This window comes from Crocodylus porosus, unplaced genomic scaffold, assembly GCF_001723895.1.
Source record: "Crocodylus porosus isolate Cpor-Errol unplaced genomic scaffold, CroPor_comp1, whole genome shotgun sequence".
NCBI classification, from domain to species: Eukaryota; Metazoa; Chordata; order Crocodylia; family Crocodylidae; genus Crocodylus; species Crocodylus porosus.
The window spans coordinates 143934976-143958928 of NW_017728886.1; the positions used below are offsets into that span (position 1 = coordinate 143934976).

The 23953-nt window shown below is 42.2% G+C and overlaps 1 protein-coding gene across 2 annotated transcripts in view; it reads right to left on the reverse strand.

Moving 5' to 3' along the window:
* Positions 1–548: 548 nt before the first annotated feature.
* The window catches only part of PIGN (phosphatidylinositol glycan anchor biosynthesis class N), a 155840-nt gene continuing 132435 nt past the window's right edge, over positions 549–23953 (reverse strand). Inside the window, exons 23-29 of one of the 2 annotated variants that reach the window (XM_019542154.1) lie at positions 22924–23010; positions 20949–21004; positions 19901–19976; positions 18360–18433; positions 16053–16095; positions 10605–10657; positions 549–923 (exon numbers count right to left, since the gene is read on the reverse strand). In XM_019542154.1, the coding sequence (XP_019397699.1) occupies positions 800–923; positions 10605–10657; positions 16053–16095; positions 18360–18433; positions 19901–19976; positions 20949–21004; positions 22924–23010 (513 nt within the window). In that variant the 3' untranslated portion in view covers positions 549–799. Of the gene's footprint in view, positions 924–10604; positions 10658–16052; positions 16096–18359; positions 18434–19900; positions 19977–20948; positions 21005–22923; positions 23011–23953 lie in introns of those variants that run through there. The other variant, XR_002102371.1, reaches the window with a different exon arrangement.

The window sequence follows — 23953 nt, forward strand, 5'->3', positions numbered from 1 at the left end:
GCATCCAGTCCATGGGCCAAATGAGTTCGACTCCCCTACTAGAAGCAATCCCTAATAGGTTTTAAAAGTGAATGGGCACTGTACATCCATCCAGGACTACACAAAGGTCATCTTGACCACTGTTTTCAGCTTTCCCTGGGTAGCATAGGGCAGTAAGTATTTTGTGTTGCTGCCATACAAAGCTATTGCAAAACATGGCAAATTCAGCAACAGCACACTAGAAGCAGGCCTGGGGGAAAAAATATTTGCATTGGAAAGTGGACACTACATACCAAGTACCCAAACCAAATCAAGGTCCACCAGTCCCAATGTGTTGTCTTCACCTATGCAAATAAGGAGCATCTACGTGGACTTGCAAAAGGAGAGCTGACTTCCTAAGTGACCTGATGCTTATTTTACACACTGCATATCAACAGTTAGCCATCTGCTCATATTTACCTCCCTTGTGCCTTGGTCTGTAACACTCTTGTGCCACTGCCAGAGACGAGGCATGATTTTGCAAGTATATTAAATAAAACAAGTCAGTGACCAAAAAGAAGCAAGTATCATTCTCTTCAACAGGACTTAATTTAAGTTTTTATTTGCAAAAATATATGTACATGTAGGTAGTACAAAACTGAGACTTATTTACCTACATGCCAATTTCAGTCACAGGAGTAGATATTTATTTGATTCCTGTCATTGATAGAAGGAGGTCCCTTTGATGGGTCTTTGGCACTTCACTTTACCCAAATTTATGTTCCACAGCTAATGACTGGCTGAAGACTCAAAAACAGCAGCAGCAGTATTTCTAGCTCTATCACGTGGCGTGGTATTTAGTCACCCCCCAAAGTTCAATTCTCTTTGTCGTTAGCAGTTGAGCCAATCCGTTCAGCAGCATCATGAAGATGGTAAAAGACATCACAAGGACAAAGTGGCTAATGCTGCAACAGAGGAAGTCAGAAGAGAACATACTTGAAAAAGAAAAGCAATGGAAAAATCCAGTTAAGTAGTTTCCGTAATGATTTTAGACACGTAATTATTGATCTGGTCTTGTTTTTAGTTTAGGGCCAGCTTGCTACTGAGTAGAGAAACTGCTAATTGAGATAATCTGAAAAAGGGCCATTACAAGTTATAGTGACAGGCAAGGTTTTAGTATAATTGTACCCGATACAGACCACCAGCCATTGAGAAATGGGATCAGTTTCTGAACTCACTGAATATTTCAAACTAGCTTGATGCGTTTACCCTGGCATCAAGAACCATCAGCACAATAACTGACTTTTCTAAGAGGATTCCTAAAAACATTAGTGTTTTGTATCCATACTTCCTAGTGCATCTTTTTCTCCATCTCCTTTCTCAACACAGATGGTTCTTTAGAAAGGGCAGGATAACTTCAGACCCAATGCAGTCTGTGCTTATTTACAAAAAAGAGATTCAGAGGAGCACTTGAAGGTTTAATGATCTGGAATTTCTGCCCAAGGGCTCATTTTATTTGACATTTTAGCAGTGAAAGAGCAGCAAAGCTCATCATTTTGATGCAATCAATCTGTAAGACCCCCAAGGTTGTGACAAACTCTTGAGTTTTGGCACCAGCCTGGCATAATTTAGTTCTGTGAAATGTAGAAACACTAGATCTCAACTTATAAAAGCCTGGCCACTGACCAGTATGGAGGAATAAAACTATTCTGGTTTTAGCTCTCAGTTCTAAACTATTTAAGTTTTATACCTTCAGAGGTTTCCTAACAATCAGGAAAGCCCATCTGAGGTTAAGTACCTGCAAGACTAGATTTTCACCTACCTAGATTACGGTTATCACTAAAAAGAATGTAATTAAAATCACTTCTACAAGTAGATTATAATTTAATATAAATATGATACCTTGAGCAATGTGAAGTCTGAAAAGTACAAAGATACAAGTAATCCACATATGGGTATAGCCTAGGACTTCACTGATCACATTCCAACTGAGCACTGTACCTCATAAACCTCATAAAACTACAGATTGCATCTGCACAAAGCTACCAACTGCACACAGACTGTAATTAAAATGAGTGCTTGCTAAAGTGAATTAAATGGTAATTCACTGCAGGCTTAAATTATGTAAGAGAACCCATTCTTCCTATGTTGTTTCTCAGTTAAAAAAAATATTTTTTTCCAGCTTTAGCTAAATAGAGCAGTACGTGGCTATTTTTATGCTCCAGCTATGCTTCCATGGAGAATGTGCCAAGTTTAGAAACAGATCATGCAAGATCTGCTGTGTCAGGCATAGGACATGCTTAACTTGGTCACCACACTTTGGACTCTGAAGTTCACCAAAAGAGTTAACACACAAATAACGTGGTTCCACCTCAGAAGTGGCACCTGACCCTTGAAGCCCAGCTGGCTGTGTTATGTCCTAGTTTAAATTTCAACATTATAAGAAAAAGGGCAAATCTGTATCCCCTTCCTGCCCAACTCCCCAGTCTTCCCATAAGACTGCCAGCTAAAACCCAAATTCTAACCCAACCTGCCTTCATGGTACAGTGCCTGCCAGACTGAGGGATTCTTTAAAGCCCCAGAGCTGTGGAAAGGTATGGGAATCCTCTGGGAATAGTCCTCCCCAAGGGACAGCTGTATAGAACCCATGGGTGCCTATACACAAGCCAGGAAGCTGCTCCAACGTGCTGTAATTACAGCTTGTCGGAATAGACTCGATCAAGTCTGCTGGAGTGTGGTAATTACCATACTCCAGTCAGCCTTTGCATCTCATGTACCAGCATCCCCAGGTCCTACGGTTGCAGTTTCAGCTTGAATGGCACTAGCCTCCACAAGCTTCAGAAAACAAGAAAGCCTGGAAATGTGAAACGGAAAAAGCAGGAGGTAAATAAAAAAAAAAAAAACAGCTAATTTTTTTTCCATTAAAAAAACCCTAAATCTTTAAGTTAGTTTTAATATTGTTTGGACCTGAATCCTGATTTTGGAATGCTTGGTGCTCACAATACTTCACTTGCATGGTCACTTGACTTTTCCTTCCACCCCAAAGACTGAATCAGATGTGCTGCCACACCAGGGTGCTAAGAGATGATGTTGGGGAGGAACTGAGCATTATTTCTCCCACAGTGACCATTGGGTAGCAGAGCAGAAAACATCAAGAGCACTTCAGGCTATCCAGTCACTCCCAGCCTCTGAAATGGAGCTGTCAGGCACAAGAGAAGGAAAGAATCTCAACAAAAACAACCTCATAACCCTGGAGATCAGTGGTGAGGGAAGAGAAAGGAATGATATAAGGACACCCACCAGCTTCAAAATTGACAGCAAATGCTCTCTTGGATTCGGCTCTCTCTCATGCATCTTCCTAGGCCTTACTGCAATGGTATAAATGACTTCAATATGAGGAAAGGGAGAGATTATGGGTTAATGAGGCAGGCAAACTCATCTTCCAGAGCTTCCTGATGACTCACAGATATAGAGTACCTCCACCCTCATCTCCAGGTATGATTATCCTCTCCTGTCCCAAATATCTCTTGACTGAACGCAAAGAGTCAGCACAGATAGTGAAAGGAGGATCAGGAGTTTTCACCAATGGAACAACTGTAATAAAGAACTGATTACCAGCTCCTTTTCATTGTCTTCCTTTCCATCACAAAAGTCTGTTTTGCTGTTTCCTCAGCTGCTGATGGACTCTTTGAATTACCCAAGCTACCAGTAAATGCCACAGATAATTTCTAAGCTACATTTACAGGGCTTTCTTTTCTTCAGAGATGCTTTCTTTTTTGCACAGCACCAGTCCTTGCAAAAAGTACTGGAGATTGGTTCCTTCGCATATTCATAAAGAAATGAAGAGGAAAGTAAAAAGTGTTCCCTTGCTTGTTGCATAAGACTGAATGGCTGTGCTTCCCATATGAAATACCAGAGCCTGGGAAAGAGAGGAGATTAAGTCAGGCCACAAAGCGTGCATTGCACTAGTACAATTAAAAGCAACTCTAGTCCATTTGTTATCACATAGTGGCATACTGCCAACGTATCGGAAGATATCAGCAACCAGTCCTACAGTGCCTGCAGGCAGCTTAGCTTGGAAAATTAGTTTTCGTGCTGGGGTAATGGTGTAATTTACAAGAAACAAAAAGGAAAAAAACTCCCAGAGCGAAAGACAGTATTGAGCTTCGGCAGTGGGGAAAGCCTCAATGTCTTCTCTTCATGCTAGTGTGCTAAAACCTGGACTGGATCTATGCTTACAATCCATTTGGTAATAGTTATTTGATGATCCCATGTGAGCTCCAGTAATATCTCAAGCTCCAGAAGAGAGAGGCAGGTGCGGTAAAAGAAGGATAAATGGTTGTAAAGAAACAGAACAGGACCACAATGGAGTGATGGTTATAAACAGGCTGACCATAAGGAAATCTAGGACATCCAGGGCACTACTTTCTGCTCACCTCCTTGCTCTCACAAGTCAGCAAGGCTGGGGTAGCGTGCTGGTGCTCCACACTCCTCCAACTCCCAGCTAAATTGCACCCCAAAACCCCTGCATTTCAAGGACACCTATTATAATTCTCAACAGCAGGCCAGGACCAGCCTCTGAAATCCAGTACTATCTTGCTAAACCTGAACATATGGTCACTCTACATATAAAAGAGGTGTCTGGACAGGAAGGAAAGGGTGGACACGAATGATGGTAGGAAAGAGATATCCAAAGGTTGGATGACTGGGGCCATGGATGAGATAAGGTAAGGCTGATGGAAATCAGAGAACACAGTTAAGAGCACCAGGGTGGTAGAAGAGATAACAGGATGGGACAAGTTACTTCAAACAGAGGTAAACTATAATTTAAGAGGCAAGAAAGGGAAGAGGAAAGAGAGAACAGGGAAAAAGAGGACTTGATCCTATTTAAAGCTCCTATACAACAGTGTTTTCAGCACATGAGAATGTTTCCCTAGTCCTTGCTCAAGGCCTGGATTTCTAATTCTAAACCTATAGAAATTTCAGCATCTTACCTACCCCTGCATCTTTGCAAGGCCTCTCTGCATCTAGCAAAAGTTCACTACAGCAGCATAAAGCCTGGCTCCTCTATCAAAAACTTACTGGTGAAAATGCTTCACCTCCAGTTTAAAAGATCTCAATTGTAAGAGTCAGGTCTAGATTTTCTGAATTTCCATGACTACAGCTAGTTTAGCACACAAGACACCAGTAAATGTACTGTGGACTTGGACCTGTCCTATAACAGATGCATTGCAGTAGGGCACTCCTATCACAGCTCTTTCACATATTCAGTTGTGCACCTGGAAACCTAGACACAACTTCATGTGCATTATCTGTATGTACCCTCTGAACTTTGAAATTGCTGTAAAATGGATTAGATTTTATCTATTTCTGTATCTTCTGCAGGTCAGTTTTACTGATCTAAAAATCTGGGAGTAGCTGTAAAGTGTGTTCATATAAAACTATATAGCATCCAGCCTATAAAAAAAAAAAAAAGGATACAGTAGTTTATTCTTCTATTCCTGCCTTCAGACATACTGTAGGTCAACGAGAGTATGTCTTAAGGTTTAGAAGACACTCTAAATAAAAATAAGTTGAGAAGCTTGGCATTCTTTCTACAAGGCTGTTATTCAAAATGTACGAATCTGTCAGAATGAAGTGCACATGTATACAGTTTATGTATGGTTATATGAAGGATAGGAACAGGCTGCATTTTCCCAGAGACAATTATTTAAAAAAAACAGTGAAGGTTCCAATGCCCATTATACAATCTATGATTGCCTCAAGATACATGAAGGGTAAGGGATACTTATGCCTTGTTATAGAAAACCCTGGAACCTGTCATAAGAAAGTATCATTAAGAATTCTGTTAAGAAAGCTTCAAGATTTGACCTCATTCTTATTTCAAGAACTAATTCTCCGTGCAAAACAAATTCAGACAGACTTAGATGCCAGCTTTAGATAAGAGGCTGAAAACATTTCTCAAAGACTATAAACAAATTAGTTACTTGATAGTTTACTGAGTAGGGAAATCAATGTTACGTTGGCAAATTACTGACTGTGGTACCACAAGAATCAATGTTACATCTGGTGTCATCTAGACATCTTCATAAATGACCTGGAAGAAGAGAGCAACCCAGTCCCATTAAATTTACAAATGTATTTAATTGGAAAGATGCACATAACAGGTAGAAGACAGGCATCAGAAGTTTTGAAATCTAGATGACAAAGCTATTTGCAGTCTGGAATAAATCAAATTAATGCATATGTACAAAATGGGGACACAATATCTGAGATACTAATTTTGGAAGAGACGCACCACAATTTAGGCCAGCAAACTGTATGCAGCAGGGGTGTAAAAAAACTCAGCTCATGCCCTGGGCTAGATCTGGTCTATGGGGCTCCTTGTAGGCCACATCCTGCCCAGGTCACAATGGAACTGCAGCCCAGGACAGATGGTGGCCAGCAACAGAGCAAGTGACTGGTATCAGCCCTTGCTTGCCCCCCTGCCACCAATCACCATGTCTGCTGGAGCCCAAGGGCCCCTGTTCCTGTGGCAGGTCATCCCCCCCCGCCATACCCCACCAAATTCCAATTGCCTACTGATAGCCCAGTGGACCAGACAGAGCAGCTCTATGGGCCAGATATGGCCTATAGGCTATATGTTTGACACCCCTGGTATCTACCTATACAATGGGATGTGGCTCTTTGAAAGGTAAACACTACATGGAACAAGTGTGGAATGTTGTAATTCTGCTGCAAGGTGGAAACACTAAAAAAAGAGAGAATAACAGTATGAGATGGAAAAAAGAGTTATAGGATGAATTTTGGAAATGGAAAATTTAGACTCAGTAGCATGATATGTTTGTAAACATTTGAGTCATTTAAAATCAGCCCAGATGGACTATTTGAAGGAAAGGCAGGGCACACTGGTAATGAGGTGGCCTGCTATTCACTGAATAGGACATTTTCACTCAGTTCTTAAAACCTTGAAATGGAAGGAAAATACCTAGCTTCAAAGCCTTTTTATAAAGAGCTAAGCTCAGTGTATGTAGCAAGCCATAACCACTGAGAAACAGGCAAAACCCCATATGCTCAGGTTCGTAAGTTACTGAATATTTGGAACCTAACAATGAAGAGTCTAAAGCATGGGCATCAACCTGAATTTGTACTCCAGGCTGGATCTGGACCATGCAGCTCCTTGCACTATCTCTGACACAGTACATGTGGCAAAGGCTCCAGCTCTAGCTCTGCCTGGCCTGGAGCACACAGTAGCAGCAGTGATAGCAGTGGTGACTTTGGCAAGGGGCAGCAGCAGAGGAGGTGGGACAAGCACCGTGTGGCAAGCCTGCGTGGGCAAATGGCCACTTACTGCAGCAGTGGCAACAGACCAACTGGCCTGTATCAGCCCTTGTATCAACCCCTGCCACTTCACTATGTCTACTGCGGCTCAAGCCCCCCCCGGCAAGACAGTCTGTGGGCATGTCACTTCCCTTGGTCATGGCTTCCAGCTTCAGCTGCCCACCAGTAGTCTGGCATGCTGTATACCACAGCTGCATAGGCTGGATCCAGCCTGTAGGCTATGTTTAACACCCCTGGTCTAAAGGAATAATCCAAGTGCTTCTGCATACAAATAAGCAGAGCTTGTCCAAGTCTCTTTACGTTCAATGATCCTGTGAACAGTGATATTTAACTTTCTATACATCTTTCTCCAAGTGAGACACTCACTTTAGTGCCACAAAGAGCTGGAGGAACTGCCTAATGCTTCCTAAGGTGCCAAACATTTCTTCTCAGGAAAGATTCATATAGCCTTTTTCCCCAGAAGCTCTAACTTAACTGCTTGCAGACAGCCTTTGAAATGTAGCAGCAGCCAATGCCTTGAGCTAAGAAAGTGGCTTTTTTTTGTCCCGTGAAACACTATTCAGGTTTTGTCAAGATAAGTGGATGAAAAGACCATTTCTTTCTTTTGAATTACATGGGGAAATTCTGGCAGCCCCCAAAACCAGAAGCAAATATGGATATTCTAAGGCTATCCTCAGGCTTCTGTTCGAACAGCAGCAACACCCTTCAAGGGAATGTCTGGGAATTAGCAAAGCAGCTGAAGTGAGGGGATGGGAAAGGGCCAGGCCACCTTCCTGCACCATACCCAGGAACCCTCAGCAGTAAGATCAGCAGTGTATCCCTCCCCAGGCATAAATAGCCTTCTAAAGCTGCCGGTCCCTAGTGCCAGGAGTTCACATTCAGTTTGAATCACTGCTTATGACATAATAGAAGGAATGCTTTTGTTTGTAAGAATATACCTTTTTCCTCAAAGACCTAGGGAGTTCCACACACCGTGGGATTACATGACATTATTTATGGATTTCTCTACACAGAACCGTTTCTGCTGTCAGTTCTGGTGGCAGACAGTACCTGCTACAGAGAAGCTATCAGAGCACATGCACACCCATGGGGCTCCACTACATCCAGTATACCGACAGGGAGCAAGGTGTGCCCTGGGAAAGCACAGCCATTGAACCGGCAGCAGTCAGCAGGGGTGTCTTTACAAGTGCTCTCTGCTGGCTGCTGGGCAGAAGTACAAGCCTTCTTTTGGTCACAAAGCTGGTGCTGCTCTTCCAGCAGTAAGACGACCACAAGAAAGCTTTAAGTGCACACACCCTTACAATTTGACTGACTGTACTTCAATTGTATAAGCAAAACTATGTAGCTGAGCCCTAAGTTGCAAAGACAAGAACTCAAAATTTATTTAAAGCAAAATGTAAGCCTGCTTGTGCATTCTCCCTCCTCCTGCCTGCTGCCTCAATACAGATTTCCATTACATAATCCACAAACTATTTTTGTCTTGCTCAGTGCACAGGATGTGCACACAAAGCAGCACGATTAAAGTTACATATAATCAACTCACTTGCTGACCCCCCGATACATTCTGCCCTAAGCACACCTTGATACAGGAGACATTTCAGCCCTCTCTAGACAATGGATATGTAACTATTATAGATAGTACGCTGTGAAACATTTATTTTGAGATTTGAGTCATACTGTATTTTTGCTCACTGAATCCTAGAATTCCTGTTAGAAAGCTTCTTGTTGACAAACACAGTGTAGCTGGCAGTTGTGACACCTTCTGGTGGCCACGCAGCTCTTGTTCTACTCTGCCTCTAGGGTCTCCTCCCTCTTCCCTCCCCTGCCACACCTTTGTTGAATTTATTAGAATATGAAAAAGGGAGTCTGCTCAAAGGTCCTAGAGCAAACCCTAATCTGTCTGACCACTAGTGGCTCCTTCTCAGATCCCGCTGGTCCCAGTCCTAGACTTGCACTAGATGGGCCCTCCTGGCCCATCCAAGCCTCCTGGGCACCTGTTGCCTTGTGGGTTATTTGTGGCCTTCAACATCCCCTGTAGCCACCATGCCCATACCTTGGAGATGTTGCCATTCAATCACTTCCCCTTGTTAGGGCTTTGGACTTCACAGCCAATGCCCCTTTCCTCTCATTGGGCCTTCTAGCCCAGGTGGACTCCAACCTTAGTCTTGCCTATTTTGGCACTGGGTCTCATGGCCCTGTCTCCATCCTGCTTGGGCACTACTGGGACCTTCTCCACCCCTGATAGTTCCAACCCAGTCTGCCACTATAAACTATAATAAAGAAATAAGCCTTCTGGCTATAGCCCAAACTCCATACTGTGTCTGAACATAAAACATCTGTTTCCTGGCTGTACCATGAACTCCACACACTACCCCGAGTCCCATTCCCCTGCAAGCCATCAGTATCCTACTTGCATTTTCTCAGGATAGCCCAGGTATCAGCAAGGAACTCTTTTGCAGCCTTGCTGCTCAGGAACTCTTTCCCTGGCAGGACCAGACTGCCTTCCCTGGTTCAGGCTTAGGGTTGATATTCCCCCTAAACTTTGCCCCCTTCTGGTCAGGTGTTCCCTTGACTAGCTGCAAATATGTCCCTTTGCATAAACTGCATAAACAGCAGTGTTTCCTTCCTGCCTTCCCTCTTGCACCTAGCCCCTGTTCAACTGCTTGGGCTCTACCAGCTGCAGCTTTGCCCTTAAAGTAACAGGAGACATAGGCTCCATGTTACATAGCACATCCTTGAAGTCTCTTGCATTTCCCTAGAAAATAGTTTCCAAATCTGTGCATGAATTTAAGAAATCAGAGAGAAGGAACCACTCATCACCCATAAATGAAAACAATGAAGTTGTGGTGTTAAAATATGATTTTCCATTATCTAACATACTGCAGTTAACTCCCACCAGGAACTGTAGTAATGTAGCCAAGAACAAAGCTTCAGATGAGTCCTGAAAATGGACAGCAATGGAGTGAGTTTGGAAAGGGCAAAAATACACAGAGTGATGAATATTAACATTAGGTTACTATTCAACTTCTCTTTGAACAAGGTCTTCAAGGGACAACTGGCCAGGTTTGTAACACAACATATTGTCCATTAAACACACTAGCAAATTATTTCTTACCACTTATTTAATATTTATATAACCACTTCGGAAACCTAAATCTGAAACTTGTATTCTCTCTGAAACATTTCTTTCCAGGTCACATATGTTGGGTTGTTATTACAGGAATCTAAACAGATAAATAACCTATGAACCTACTAACCTTCAATTATGCCCTGTAAAGGGAGTATTGGAAGGAAACATACTGTACCTTGTTCCAATATCCAGCCAACTTCCATAATCTTTAACCAAAAAGAAAAAGTGCTAGGAAATAAGAAAACAAGTTTGATTAGTACATGAACATTGCACAACTTGTAAGACAACATTAGAAACATATTCAGATTTTCTCCATGTTTCTAATTACTCAATAAAACAAGGGCAAGATCTTTAAAGGAAAGTTAATCTGGATTAAACAGCAAAAATCTAATTCTGATGCCTAGAATAAATTTAGTATTGAGTACAAATGGCTAAGGACAGCAAATTAAATATTTCTATCATGTTTTCTTGTGAAGGGCAAAGAAGACTTTTAATAGACAGCATTGTTTAAGAGAAGCCAAAACCACTCCATTAGAATAATGGTTCTCAGATTGGGTACAATGGCCAAAGTGACCTAAAGAACAGAATTATGTCACAGATTTCCTGGTTGATGTCAGGCAACTTTAATCCCTGTGCTTCAGTTAACTATCTGTAAAATGGGAATAGCAACTCTTTCTTATTTTGGGTGTACATTTTGAGAATAATTAGATGAGAGCGCATATGCTAATACACCATAAAGGGGGTCATGCAATTACCTTTGATAGACTAAAAATATATATCCATTTGATAGCAAAAATCCTCTTCCTTAGGTGAACAGCTGATTCAGTCTTGGCAAGCAAATATACTGCAGTGAGGACTGTTCAATTCATATAATTTTCAATAAAAAGATATTATGATATTCTATTTTGCCTTTTAGTAAACCAAATTGTTAAATCTATACGACTGAATAGCATTTTTCCCATCTGTATTGGTGATCGTCAAAGTTAATAATTACATATAATACTGTGGCAGAGCACCTTTGGTGTCTGCCACTTTAAGGCAAAGGCCAACAAACCCCAACTGGTCAATGCAAGAGGGCCAAGAGGTCAAAGGGCTATTAAGCCCAATGTGAGGGACAGGCCTGGGCCATGTTGCTCTATCTGGCACCATGACTGGCCTGGAGGCAGCGCCAGAGGCTAAGGAGGCTGAAGGTCCCATCGATGGGGCAACATCACTGTCAAGGGAAAGAAAGGCTCAGTGAGAAAGGCTCAGTCTGGAAAGAAGGAGGCTGAAACTCAGCCTCTGGAGGGGAAGCACCCAATGCGGGTTCAGAGAGTTGGGTCAGTGAGAGAGGACCCCAGGAACAACATATAGCCTAACAGGAATTAGACCAAGGGCAGGCAGGCCTGCTTGGTCCTGGGCATAACAGAAAAATGCACCCTGCCGGGGAAGGGTGGTCTGGTGGGGCTGTCCATGGCAGGACAGTCCCCCAGAAATGTCAGGCCAGTTACCTCTTTGGTGAAAGGCAGGTCACGGTGCCTTAAAACCCCAGCCCCCACATCCTAGTGGGATACCCAAGTCTAGGGACAGGCACAGGGGTCAGACATGTCCCTGGATATCTGAGCCCCATGGGGTGGAAGACCCCAGAGGCCCCAGTGAGAAGGGGGCAGAGAATGGCACCAGTGAGGGGGCAGAGTGGCCCCATATAGGGGCCGTAGTGTTGACCTCAGTAAGGGGGAAGATCAGTTAGAGCTGGTCCCAGCGAGGGGTGACGCCCGAGTTCCATCTGGGGCACAAAACCCCAGTGACCCCTGAAAAGGGGGACCGAAAGGCCCAGCAAGGGGCTAGGGGTAGAGTCAGCCCAGTGCAAGGCACAACGCCAGTGCCACAGAGTAGGGGAGCTCAAGGAACCTGAAAGGCTGCATGTGTGCTGGTCAGAATGTGAATAGTAAAGCCCAATGGGGTCACTCAGGGGAGCAAGGGCAGGTTGAGAGTGGCCCTAGGTAGGGTGGCATGAAAGCGGCCTGGTGAGAGAGGGTGCAGTGCAAGAGGCCCCAGTGAGAGGGAGGTGGTATGCGTGTGACCCAGCCAAGGGCAGAATGCGAGAGGTCAAACACAGGACTGAGTTTGGCCCAGACTTAAAACGGATTTGTAATCCAGAGACTCTAGTATGAAGGAATGAATTGAAGTACCAGTGAGGGGGCATAGGGGCTAAGGTCAGTCTACGAATGCCTGAGGTTGAGTTTGTGCTGGAGGCTGAACAGGAGTTGAGACCCCAGTAAGTCCTCAGACATGGTGAGGTTGAGTTTTGGGTGAGAGGGAGACCCCAATAAGTCCTCAGATGTGGTGAGGCCAAGTTTGGGTAAAAAATTAAATACTTGTTTTGGAATGCCATTTGCAAGGCATGAGACACAGTATGGGGAGGTCGGGGTCATGTACAGTGTCCCCTGACATTGGAGTATTAAAATGGGCAGCCTCCTGCATTTTCACCAGTTATAGAAACAGCAAATCTTAGCAGGTGAGACTGGGCAGACTGGCGGGCGGGCCAACGTGAGTCCTGGCCCCAAGTCTGACCCCTGTCAAATACCATGGGAAATATGACAAACAGAAGAAAGAATGAAGCCCACAATATAGTGTTACTAAAAAAGTGTACATGATTTGGGGTCAAGGAAAGAAGAGTCTGAGAACCTGTTTCGCATCACTAAGAATGGGTACAATTCTCTTCAGTGTTCTGCTATGAGATGCAGTCCCTTAAAACTTGTTCCACACCCACCCAGTATACTGTCCCTGCTCTCTACCTCTATTCCTATAGGAAACAAGATCCTGGGAAGAAAAGTCAAGCCTCTTCCAACACTTCCCTATTTTCCTGTGAAAGGATAAAAACATGCCTCAATTCTTCTCCCAAACTGGCAAAAAGAAATACATGGCTTGGGGTGGACCAAGACAGCCCTGGTTATGTGGCCATTTCATACCCATGAAGGCAGGTCACACAGGAGGGTTTTCATAATTACTCAGATAGAACTCAGGCTGGGAAGTGGCAGCAAAGAGAGGTAGGTAATGTCCTGCCATCCAAGGAGGTGGGGGGATTCATGTTACCAGAAATCTGGGATCAGTCAAAACATGACATGCCTCGCACTGACCTTCTGGACCACTCCTCCCCATCTCACACATGCAAAGCAGCCTTAAGTGCCCAAGAAGTACTTCTGCAATTAGTAGCTTCAGGTAACACATACTTTACATTTGTTTTTTCAAGGATAACTCAGAAATTAGAAGCAAGCTATTAAAAATAGGACCATCACCCACTTGAAAGGGGGAATTTGAAGTTGCTGGGCAGAGTTACATAGCAATCCTTAAAAACCCTCAAAAGCTACTTCAAAAATGAACAAATACTAACATTTTAAAAACAGAATAATACTTTCAAGAAAGAGAACAGCAGAACGCTGATCCATGGAACTGTCATAGTGAGGTATATGAGGAACTCACTCCACTGAAAAGATCACCTAGAATATTTGTGGCACCTACATTGTCTTCAACTGCAAAAAATTGCATGCCAAGACTTTGTAGTTAACACTACTTTGTATATCAGATAAGTGTTCGCCAAACTTTTAAGATCAAGAAGTTTAAGTGGAAGAAGATACAAGTTAAAGACCATTTTAAATGTATTTTGGTCTACTATATAAAGAAGATTACCTTAACTTTGTCAAGTGGATCTAATTGAATTGATTTTGTTAGTCCTATGTGTGGTTCAATAATATTTTAATCTTTTTTCCTATTTAACTTACTACAACTATTATTCATGTACTCAGAGATCTGTTAAAACAAAAAGATATTTCCAGGCCCCTTATACCAAGCCTCTTTTCCATTTTGTAAGGAATTGTGCCCTTTATTTCTCTTATGTCTGAGTATCAAAAGATCTGGACTGCATATTCTGGCATATGAAGCCCTGATGTGGGATGTGTGTTGGCAGTGGAGAGGTGAGTGATGGCTATGCTAATCCCTGTAGTTCAGGGACCTCTGGGAATTAAAACCATCACTGTCTGCTCCACCCCTGGAGGTGGAGCCAGAGCTGGCCCACAACACTCCCCATGGTCTGGATCTGGATCACAGGAAGCTAAGGGAACTTGACACCCTTGCTTTACATGGCAGAATCGCACCAATCATGATGCTGTATGCAGGAGCATAACACAAAGGGTATGTTTTATAACTTTGAAGCAAATCTTCCAAAAGGGTATGTGGGAAGTGAGAGCACAATTACAGCAACTATCTCTTTCTAGCCCTCTCTACACATTACAGGTATTGCACAATTAGCTGTTTAATTGTGCAATTACCTTGAGACCAGGTTGCATGCAGAGTAGATATCACACAATAAAAAGTTCCAACCAGCTATAAAGTTAGACCTCAAAAATGCGTATTAACTTTATAGCTGGTTGTTATCGAGCTTTAATTTACATATGCAGCAAGGTCTCCCTTGCATCTGGTAGTCTGTCAGCTGACAGGGCTCCAGCTACAGGGGTTAACCCCCAAGCCCTGGGGATAGTGGCTACCGTGATCCCCAAGACTCAGGGGTGCGTGAAACCCCCAGACACGCATAGTATCTTGGGCCCTGCTGCGCTTCACCTGCAGCCGGGACTGAGAGTCCCTTACCTGACAGGGCTCTGGCTCCTGTTTACACTTCACATGTAGTTGGAACCCAGAATCCCACAGCTCACGGGGCTCTGGCTCCCAGAGCCCCATGAGCTGTGGAGTCTCTCAGTCCTGGATGCATACCATGTGCAGCCAGGACCCAGAGCCCTGTTAGCTGCAGGGACTCTTGGTCTTGGCTGTGCATAGCCTCCATGGTTAGGAGTTCCCTCAGGAAAGGGGACTCCCAGCCACGGATGTCTGCTGCTTACAGGTAAAGGCAGCGCACAGGATCGGGCTCCTCCTACACCGGCAATGTAATGATTAGTTCTAACGCACAATCTCACCTCCCACCATTCATGTGTGGCATGGTAGGAGGCTCAACTGTGTGGATCAGGCATTAGATCCAATTGTGCCTTTACCTGCACATGTAGAGAGGGCCCAAGTGAGTTCCCATTCAGGCCATGGCAAAACATGGTAATGTACAGCTATTTTTGAAGCCACTGTTCAAGTATATTTTTTTTAACTTGTAATTGGATTTTTTCTTATAACTACAGCTTGTGAAGTGGATTTTTCAGCCTTACTCATGCAAAGGGCAACTATTAAATACCTCCCACACCTTTTGAACAGTCTAAAATACCCCCCTATAATTTTGAGACCTCCTGGTTCAAAACAGGTAAGAAAACTCCTGAAAAATGAACTACCTACGTCAAGCATCCACATAAAACTAGCATTCTCCTTTGCTCTTGTAAGTTCCCCAAATATTTAATAGGAAATACATTAAAACAGAGCAAAAGAGCTGCAGTAGTACAAATCACACTTCTTTAGAAGCATTCATTACAGGATATACAAAGGGTAGAGACTGGGGGAGTTATCTGTAAATTATGCCAGGGCTTTGATTCAACTCACTGCTCTAGTTCTAAAAACTTTGAAGTCTGAAACTAATTCAGATATCTCTAGATTGAATTAGAAGAGTGCTCTGCTTCTTGATCTTATTTGTACAGAATGTCCAACATTAGCTTACCAAAGCCATAATGTCTGAAATGACAAGAACAATGAGGAAAAGGCTGCAAAAGAGAGAAAGATCATAATTATTTATAGCCTCAGACACTATTACAAAGCTTATTAAAACCTCAAGCATAAATATAAAATGACATGACTCCATATGGCTGCCTTTCAATCCACGATATATAATTTCTATGTACTCTGCAAGGGATGTTAAAGCATAACAGGAGAAATACACCTGACATCTGGAGCATGTAATTTCACCATATTGCTCTGAAAAAGAGACTTCAAGATTATGTCATTTTTGAAACTGGTAGCCCAGATTAGAGTTATTTGCCAGCAAGCATGAGCAGTCTGTCAAATTGTAGGTGCTGTTGGCATTTTAAAATATTAAAAATTTTAAAAACCGCTGTGCTTGATAGAGGGTATTACAACTACATAACAGGTGAATTTTGCTCTGGGCAGCAATAGGTTATTTGGTAATATAAGACCACAGATGTCCATAGGATTCACGAATGACAAAAAGGCTACTGAGCATAAAAGTTCCCGCGCCTTGCTTAAATGAGTAATCAGTTCTTTGATGACAAACCAATCTTATGGGGTGGAGGGCTGCTAAAAGCACAATCGGACTTTTCTAAAGATCTTTGACTGGATAAAAGGTATTCCAGAAACTCCAAAAACTTCTGTGGAGTGTTCTCAAGTCCCTTGAGATGTGAGGAATACTAAACGTACTAGTACATAGGATTACTAACCTCTGGGAAAGTAGATCCCAGCAAAATGGACTAAAAGGAAGCATGCTGAGCTAAGGAAGCTTTTTTATCTTCATTTTTTTTATTTTTTTCATTAAACTATGGAAGTTCTAGTTCACACAAAAGGAGCTACAACTCGTTAAAAACTGGTTAGCTATTAATGGCACTACAGCAGTGCTACAAACAACTGAACCAACAGCAGACAAGTCACTAAGTGTAATTGTTTAATTTGTAAGTGCCGTCAGTATGAAATTTAATCAACTGGCAGCTTGAAACTTCATCAGAAATTATTATATTACAAAGATATGGACGCATATAGTGGTGGCACCTCACAGCTGATTTCCTCCTCCAAGGAAAATGATCTTGGGCCCAATTCTGTAGCATTTCCTGGGTAAATGAACTATGCCTCATTAAAAAGAATGCAACAAAAACACTGGTCCATGCTGAGTATGAACCTATATACCCAACAACATCACAGTCTTGTGATATCCAATAGCCTCTGGGCTAAATTAACAAATTTGAGATTAGGGCCCATATGGAGAGATGGCTCCTCCCTTTTACCTAACAGGGAGTTTGGGAGCAATTCAGACTAAAGGAGAACTCCCCTGTTGATAGGGACATCATACATATCTTTCTGGATCACAAGAAGGATTTCACAGAAAAAAAAGTCCCCTTTGTTCCAGAAGGCTTGAAGTCATCTGCCTGCTGGTAAGCCAGGGAGAGAATCTGAAAAATAATCTTGGAAGCAACAGAATCTCCATGAGTGGAGTGCAGGGTTCAATGAACGGCACGGGCAAAGTTTGCTGAATTCTTTGTCCTTCGCTGTTTACAAGTCTCTTGGATGAGCAAGCTCAATAAAAGAATATTGGATCATTCAAGAGAAGAAGCCAATGCTAATCTCAAGATACACCTACATAACAAAACAAGGTGCAGTTGTAGAGCACACAAGCATAACTGTGTTTGCTTAACCTAAGATAGCACTGGCTACAAAAGGAGGGACAAAATAGCAACAGGTTTTAGAACCCCCTAGCAACCAGCTAACTCTTCAGGAACCCTGGGTAAATGCTCTGTTTCGTGACAACTAAAACCTGTGCTGCCCCATCTTCACTGCTTTTGTTACCCATGCTAGCCAGGTGAAACTAGCATAGGTAGGCTACACATGCTACAATTACACTATTTTTTTTTTGTTTAATTATACCCCCAGTCTTCTTTTCAAAAGGTGTTCTTTTCAAAAGGTGTAACACAAAAAAACTTCATAGGAACATTTAAAGAAAAAGTGAGAGTGGCTGTATGAGCATCTGCCTGGGGTAGCATTAGGAACAGTGCATCTTGTATGGGTGCAACTGCCCAGTCCCAATTGAAAAATTGAGAAAAGCAGAGTGATGCCTCCCACCTTTTTTTCTGAACTGAGACTTGACAACTCCTGATTCTTTTAAAGTGAGCAGATCTGCATACAAATGGAGTCTGATGCAGGGTTTGTCACATCCTTACTAATCAAGCAGCAGTGTTCAGAAACAGTTTGACTGATCACTGCAATGAAACCCATAGACACTACCACAGTAAAACATCTACTGTACCTTTTAGAAGATAGCTGTGTTGTGACTTGAACAGCTTCAAAAGCACAAGACACAAGAACAAAAGGGATTATAACCTGTTTAAAAAACACAAATTACATTAAGGCTTACAACAACATTAAGAGAACAGCCTACAAGAACATCACTAGTGGAAACAAATTCATGCTTTCGGAATGGCTATTATGAGACATCTCACTGTCAGTTTAGTGAGCATATATTCTCTGCCAAATGATTTTCTACTCTTTCCTTGCTTGTATTTTTTTCTTGAGTGCACTACAATTTATGGTCAAGGCTTAGACACAGTGAAAAACTTCCATAATTAAAACACGCTAGTGATCTTAATTTCATTTAACCTATTCTAGCATAACTATTCTATGAGTAGAGAGATGTAGTTAGTGGTGTTGGCCTGTCCTGCCTCATTCCACAAATGCTACAACTGAGAATGATTTATACGCAATATTTTATGAGGCAGTTCCCAGCACGTTAGGTGATTTCAGTCTGGATGGAGACATAACGAGCAAAAACATTTCACTCACTGCCTCTCCACAACCAAACTAAGCAAATGTGCACGACTTAATTAATTAAGTACAAAACCCTGAAAGTGTGAGCATTGCATTTGCACATTCAGATTTGCTTCACACTTCTTAAAAAAGAAAGATATCAACAAGGCAGTACACCTTTTAAGAAAAGGACTAAATATGCCATTTCACAGCTCCTGTCTTTGTATGTGCTGGAAGGCAAAGGCTGGGTTTTTGTTAAAGGTACATCTAGGACAAGCAGGCAATGTCTAGCTGTGGTCCTGCTCATGGTCAGTACTCTCCAGCATCTATCAGCTCTGCACTCAAAGCTGGGTGGCAGACTCTGGTTGTTCCTCTATATGAAGAAAAAAAAATTACTTTGCTTCTTGGGAGCAAACCTAGCAGGGTAAAATCTCTCTCATCACAAGAACAATGTAGCAACAGGACTTCCTGTCCTGTTTCCCCCAGTGCTATCTAAATGACTCTTATATCAGACATCAAAAGAATCTGCCACACTTTGCCACGAAACAGGAAATGACAGCATGGGCAAGCCAGTCTTAAGAAGGGCCATTTCCTAAAATCAGATACATTTAGCTCATCAAAACAATGACAAAAATCAGTCGGAAAGTTAACATGTCTGCTTCATACACTTTGAACAGGTGGAGAGAATAAAAATGTTTATTTCACTAACTTATGAGAATATTACACATCAAGGAATAAATTTAGTGTTTTGATTATTTATCAGATTTTACAAGATAACACAATTCTGTTTAAATGTAACAAAATATAACTATCATTGGCCAATTACGTATTCTGTATACTGGAGTACAACCCTGTATGGCGGCAGGGGGGTTCGAATCTCAGATATATTTAATCTCAAAGAGAGTTGAACACCTGATGAAAATATAAATGATTCTCAAAAATACATATACACTGTAAACTACAGAAAAATAATTCCTGCATGCAAAACACAGTAGTCATTAAGCTGTTCTTTGAGAAAAATGACACTAACATGCAATTACTAACCTTCAGCATCAGCAAGCCTCCCATCATAAAGGGACTGAATACTGTCAGGAAGCAATATACAGAAGCTGGGTCAAAACTAGAGAACCATGAAAACAATAAAATGAGATTATTAAAATGTATCTCTGCAATTGTGTTTGTCATAAAAAAGCAGGCAGTTTCATTTCTCTTGCTAATAAGACATTATATACTTTGTTCAGATTCCAAGCATTCAGGCTACCCTTATCTTGCTCAAATGCAGCATTATAAAGGTCCTGATATCTCAGCATTCTTTCCTAATCACTTCCAGCAGAATTCTTCAAGCTACACAACTCTTCCGGAGGGGAATGGGTTCCCTCAACTTATACCAACAAAAACTGAGACAACTGCTTTGCTGGAAGTACTGGGCCTTGAGACAACATATTACAGAAGCTAAGTAATAACAATCACTATTTCACTACTGCTTTGGGTGTACTGGACTGTTTTGTTAAACATGTTGTTTCTGCTACGTTCCTGAAAGTCTTTTTTGCCCTACTTATAATTTGCACACAGACAAGTACAGACAGTCAAAAGGCCCAAGGTTGAATCAATTCAGTCTTTGCAGGTTAGTCCGAGTTGCATAGATTGAACCTATAAGCAAGTGAACAGACATTCACTTCTGATTCTGGATGTACAACCACATGCCCACTCTGGTCCAGGCCAGAAGCCAGGGGCACTACAACACATCTCTCTGCTTGGCTAGGGCAGGCAGCCTGGGCAAGGCTAGCCCACCCACTCTCTGAAGGGAGGTGCAAAATATCTTGGGATGCTGGGGGACTATGAGTTAATTTGAATCTGGAAGGGACCTGGGACAGAAGTCCAATAAACCAATTTAATCTAAAACAGGTTAGTCTGGTACTACATCCATTCAGGTTCATCTTAAAATGGTTTCAACCATTTTGAAAGCAGTTTATGTACACTGAACTTCTGTTGTGTTACAGGCTTGAACCAGTTTCCAATCACTTACACCGGTTTATGTGTAATTTGTGTCCCTAGTCATAGAGTTTCTCCAAACAGAATCAATTAAATTTACCTGTTGACAGAAGCTATGTTTCCAGTACCAAAAAAGGCTGTCACAATGAAGAAAACCTAGATGCGGCTAAGGAAAGTGCATAATAAAAGTTACTATGAAAAGATCAAATCCAAATACCAGGATTTTTTTTTTCTGCTGAAGGCTTTTGTTTCATATATCAGTCCTGTCTGGCACTATGAGAAGCAAGGTTGCTTCAATTCTATTACAATTAGAAATAGAAAACTACACTTCAGATCCTGAATTAGCTTTAATTCAAGAGCCCCTGCTGCCATTTTTAAGCACGGGGATACTGGTACACAAGACACAGGAGGAGGCTGCTGGAGCATGGTAATTACTGTGCTGCAGCAAACTCCATTAATCAAGTCTGCTCATATACAGGCACCCATGGTTTTTAAGTGAGGATTTAATGAGCATTAAAATAAGCTAATGCACATTAAAGCGCGCATGTATAGCGCCCAGAGTTTTTTGACCTCTGCATAAATAGTTCACCATAACTGTCTACTTGAGTCTTACAGATTTTACAAGCAATGTTTTCTGAATCCGTCACCACAAATAAAGTTCTATCTCCCAAGCACAGCATGTTGCTTCAGGTTTGGTAATCCAGCACTCTAACAATACAACACAATTCTTCCAATAAAGTTTTATAAAAAAACTACAAACCTCTAACAAACAGAAAAAAAGCCCAGTAGCATAATGGACTGGGTTTGCTGCTTAATCAAGATGCTAAGCATATGCAATCTGAATCTCCTTCTGCAAGATCAGACTAATAAAGGCCTAAGGCCCCTCAGTACAGGCCAGCTCTCAAGCCCTAATTGGGCATCTTGATATATTCTTAAATTACAAATACACAATCTAATTTCATAGTAGTACTGCTAGATTGCCAACTGAAAAGGATTTTTTTTTTTTCAAACACTGCTGTTTATAGTAATTTCTTAAATATATATTAAAAATGAATAGATATTCATTGGACTTTGTCTCAGTAAAAATAAGTATATTTTTTTGGGAACAAAACCAAATATACTGAGATGCTTAGATGAAAAGTTGGGCTATATTGGAGCTTCAAGACATTTTAGTTTTCTTTTTTTAAACAAACACTCTCAAATAACCAAAGTGACTACTAAGTTTTCCAAGTCAGTATAAGACCTTTGGTCAAGAAAGAATAGAAACTTCATTAAATTTTAAAAAGAAAACTTTACTGTTTATTACATAAATTTTCAAATTAAATTTTTCCATTTTATATGTATTTATGCACTTATTTTTCATGCACCCTCCTTCCCCAGTCAAACTTGGCTTTCTTGCACCCAGCAAGCCATCTGGTCCCTTTCCTTTGTTCTGACTTGCCTTTCTAAGTAAAGCATCAAGCTTTCTTGATTTTCTTCTGGCCTCCTAATATTCCTGATTCAAATTTTGGATGCTTTGACATTCTAGTCCAGCCTTCCCAGATTTTTTTTTTTTTTAAACCAAAGGCATGCTTGAATTTCTGGGTAAAAATAAGCGAGTTTCTTGTGACGCTGTTAAAATAAAAAATGGAGCCATTACTCTTGATACCCCCTTACCCCTCTACTCAACTGCACTATAAACCCTTGTCCTTGCCAACTGTTCCTAGAAACCTTCCATCAGAGTTATGAAATTGCCTATTATCCCTTACCTATTTGATCAAGCCCCTGGTTGAGCTGCTAAATCTCCCTCACCTCCCCAGCGGCAAATCATATTGATTTCTTACAGCTGCCATCCTCACAAACCAAGAAGGAAGAAGTTACCAGGGACAATTTTGGTTTCTGGAATATATAGAAAGTTAGGATTTTACACATATTGCACAAATCAGATATTGTCCTCAGTTTGAATACAGGAACTATAATTTGAATACAGCAACAGGCAGACCAGAAATGCCAGATTAAGAACCTTTCAAAGTACCCAATTTCTGCACTGCAAATTACTGTCATAATTGCTACTTTTTGAACCAGCAAAAGGATACAAAGAAAAAAGACCTGCGGGTGTCATCCAGGTGGAGTTGTCGAAACTGAGTTATATCAGTACTATAGGAGAAGTTCAAAATAGCCAGCTGTGAAGACAGCAAGAAGAAATCAATACATAATGTCAGTTGGTTCACTTTGATGCCAAGAACATTTTTAGCAGAAAGAATGAGAAATTCACCCACTACCGAACCACAGTAGCCAGAGATATATTGTGAAGAAGACTGCAAACTTTTCCCACAGTTTCACTGTGCTTTAAAGAATTTGCCAGAAAAATACTGTATAAATACAATGATCAAATAAACTAGGAGGAATTTCTGCTGCCCCTTTTCATAAGAAAATTTTTCACACAAAGTTTTATCATTGTTAGAGGTGCACCGATATATCGGTCATGTATTGAATTGGCTATTGGCTTTTTTTGGCCAGTGTAGCAGATAATGTCACTGACAAATATACTGTGCCTTCTGGCCAGGGCCTCCAGATGCCGCATACATGGGGGCAGCTGCCATGAACGTGGCCAGGAGTGCAGCCAGGCAGCATGGAGAGCATAGCCCTGCAGGTAAGTCTGTGGAGGGGAAGGGGCATGGGAGAAGGAAGGGGGATGGGGGGGCAGATTGAAGCCCGCAGTGAGGGAGCAAGTGGGGCAAGGGCTGGGAGTGCTGCCCAGCCAGGGTGGTGAATGGGACCTTGGGGCCGGGGAGTGGGACAGAGCTCCAGGTGGCTTGTCTAGGAGGCACAGGGGCAGAGGCAGTTCCCTGCTGCTCTGTGCATCCCAGGGGGGCATGTGCCCCACCAGATTAGAGCATGGGGGGGCAGGCTTCCTGCTGTGGACTCGGGGTCTGGGGCAGCGCCATGCTCTTCCTGGTGGTGGGGGCCGGGCTCAGCTGTACAGGGCAGACAGCGGTGGCAGTGCTGGCCGGGGTGGCCACGGGGGGCTGCTAAGATTTCATAGACATCAGGGCTGGAAGGGACCTCGGGAGATCATCGAGTCTAGCCCCCTGCCCAAAGGGCAGGAAGTCAGCTGGGGTCATA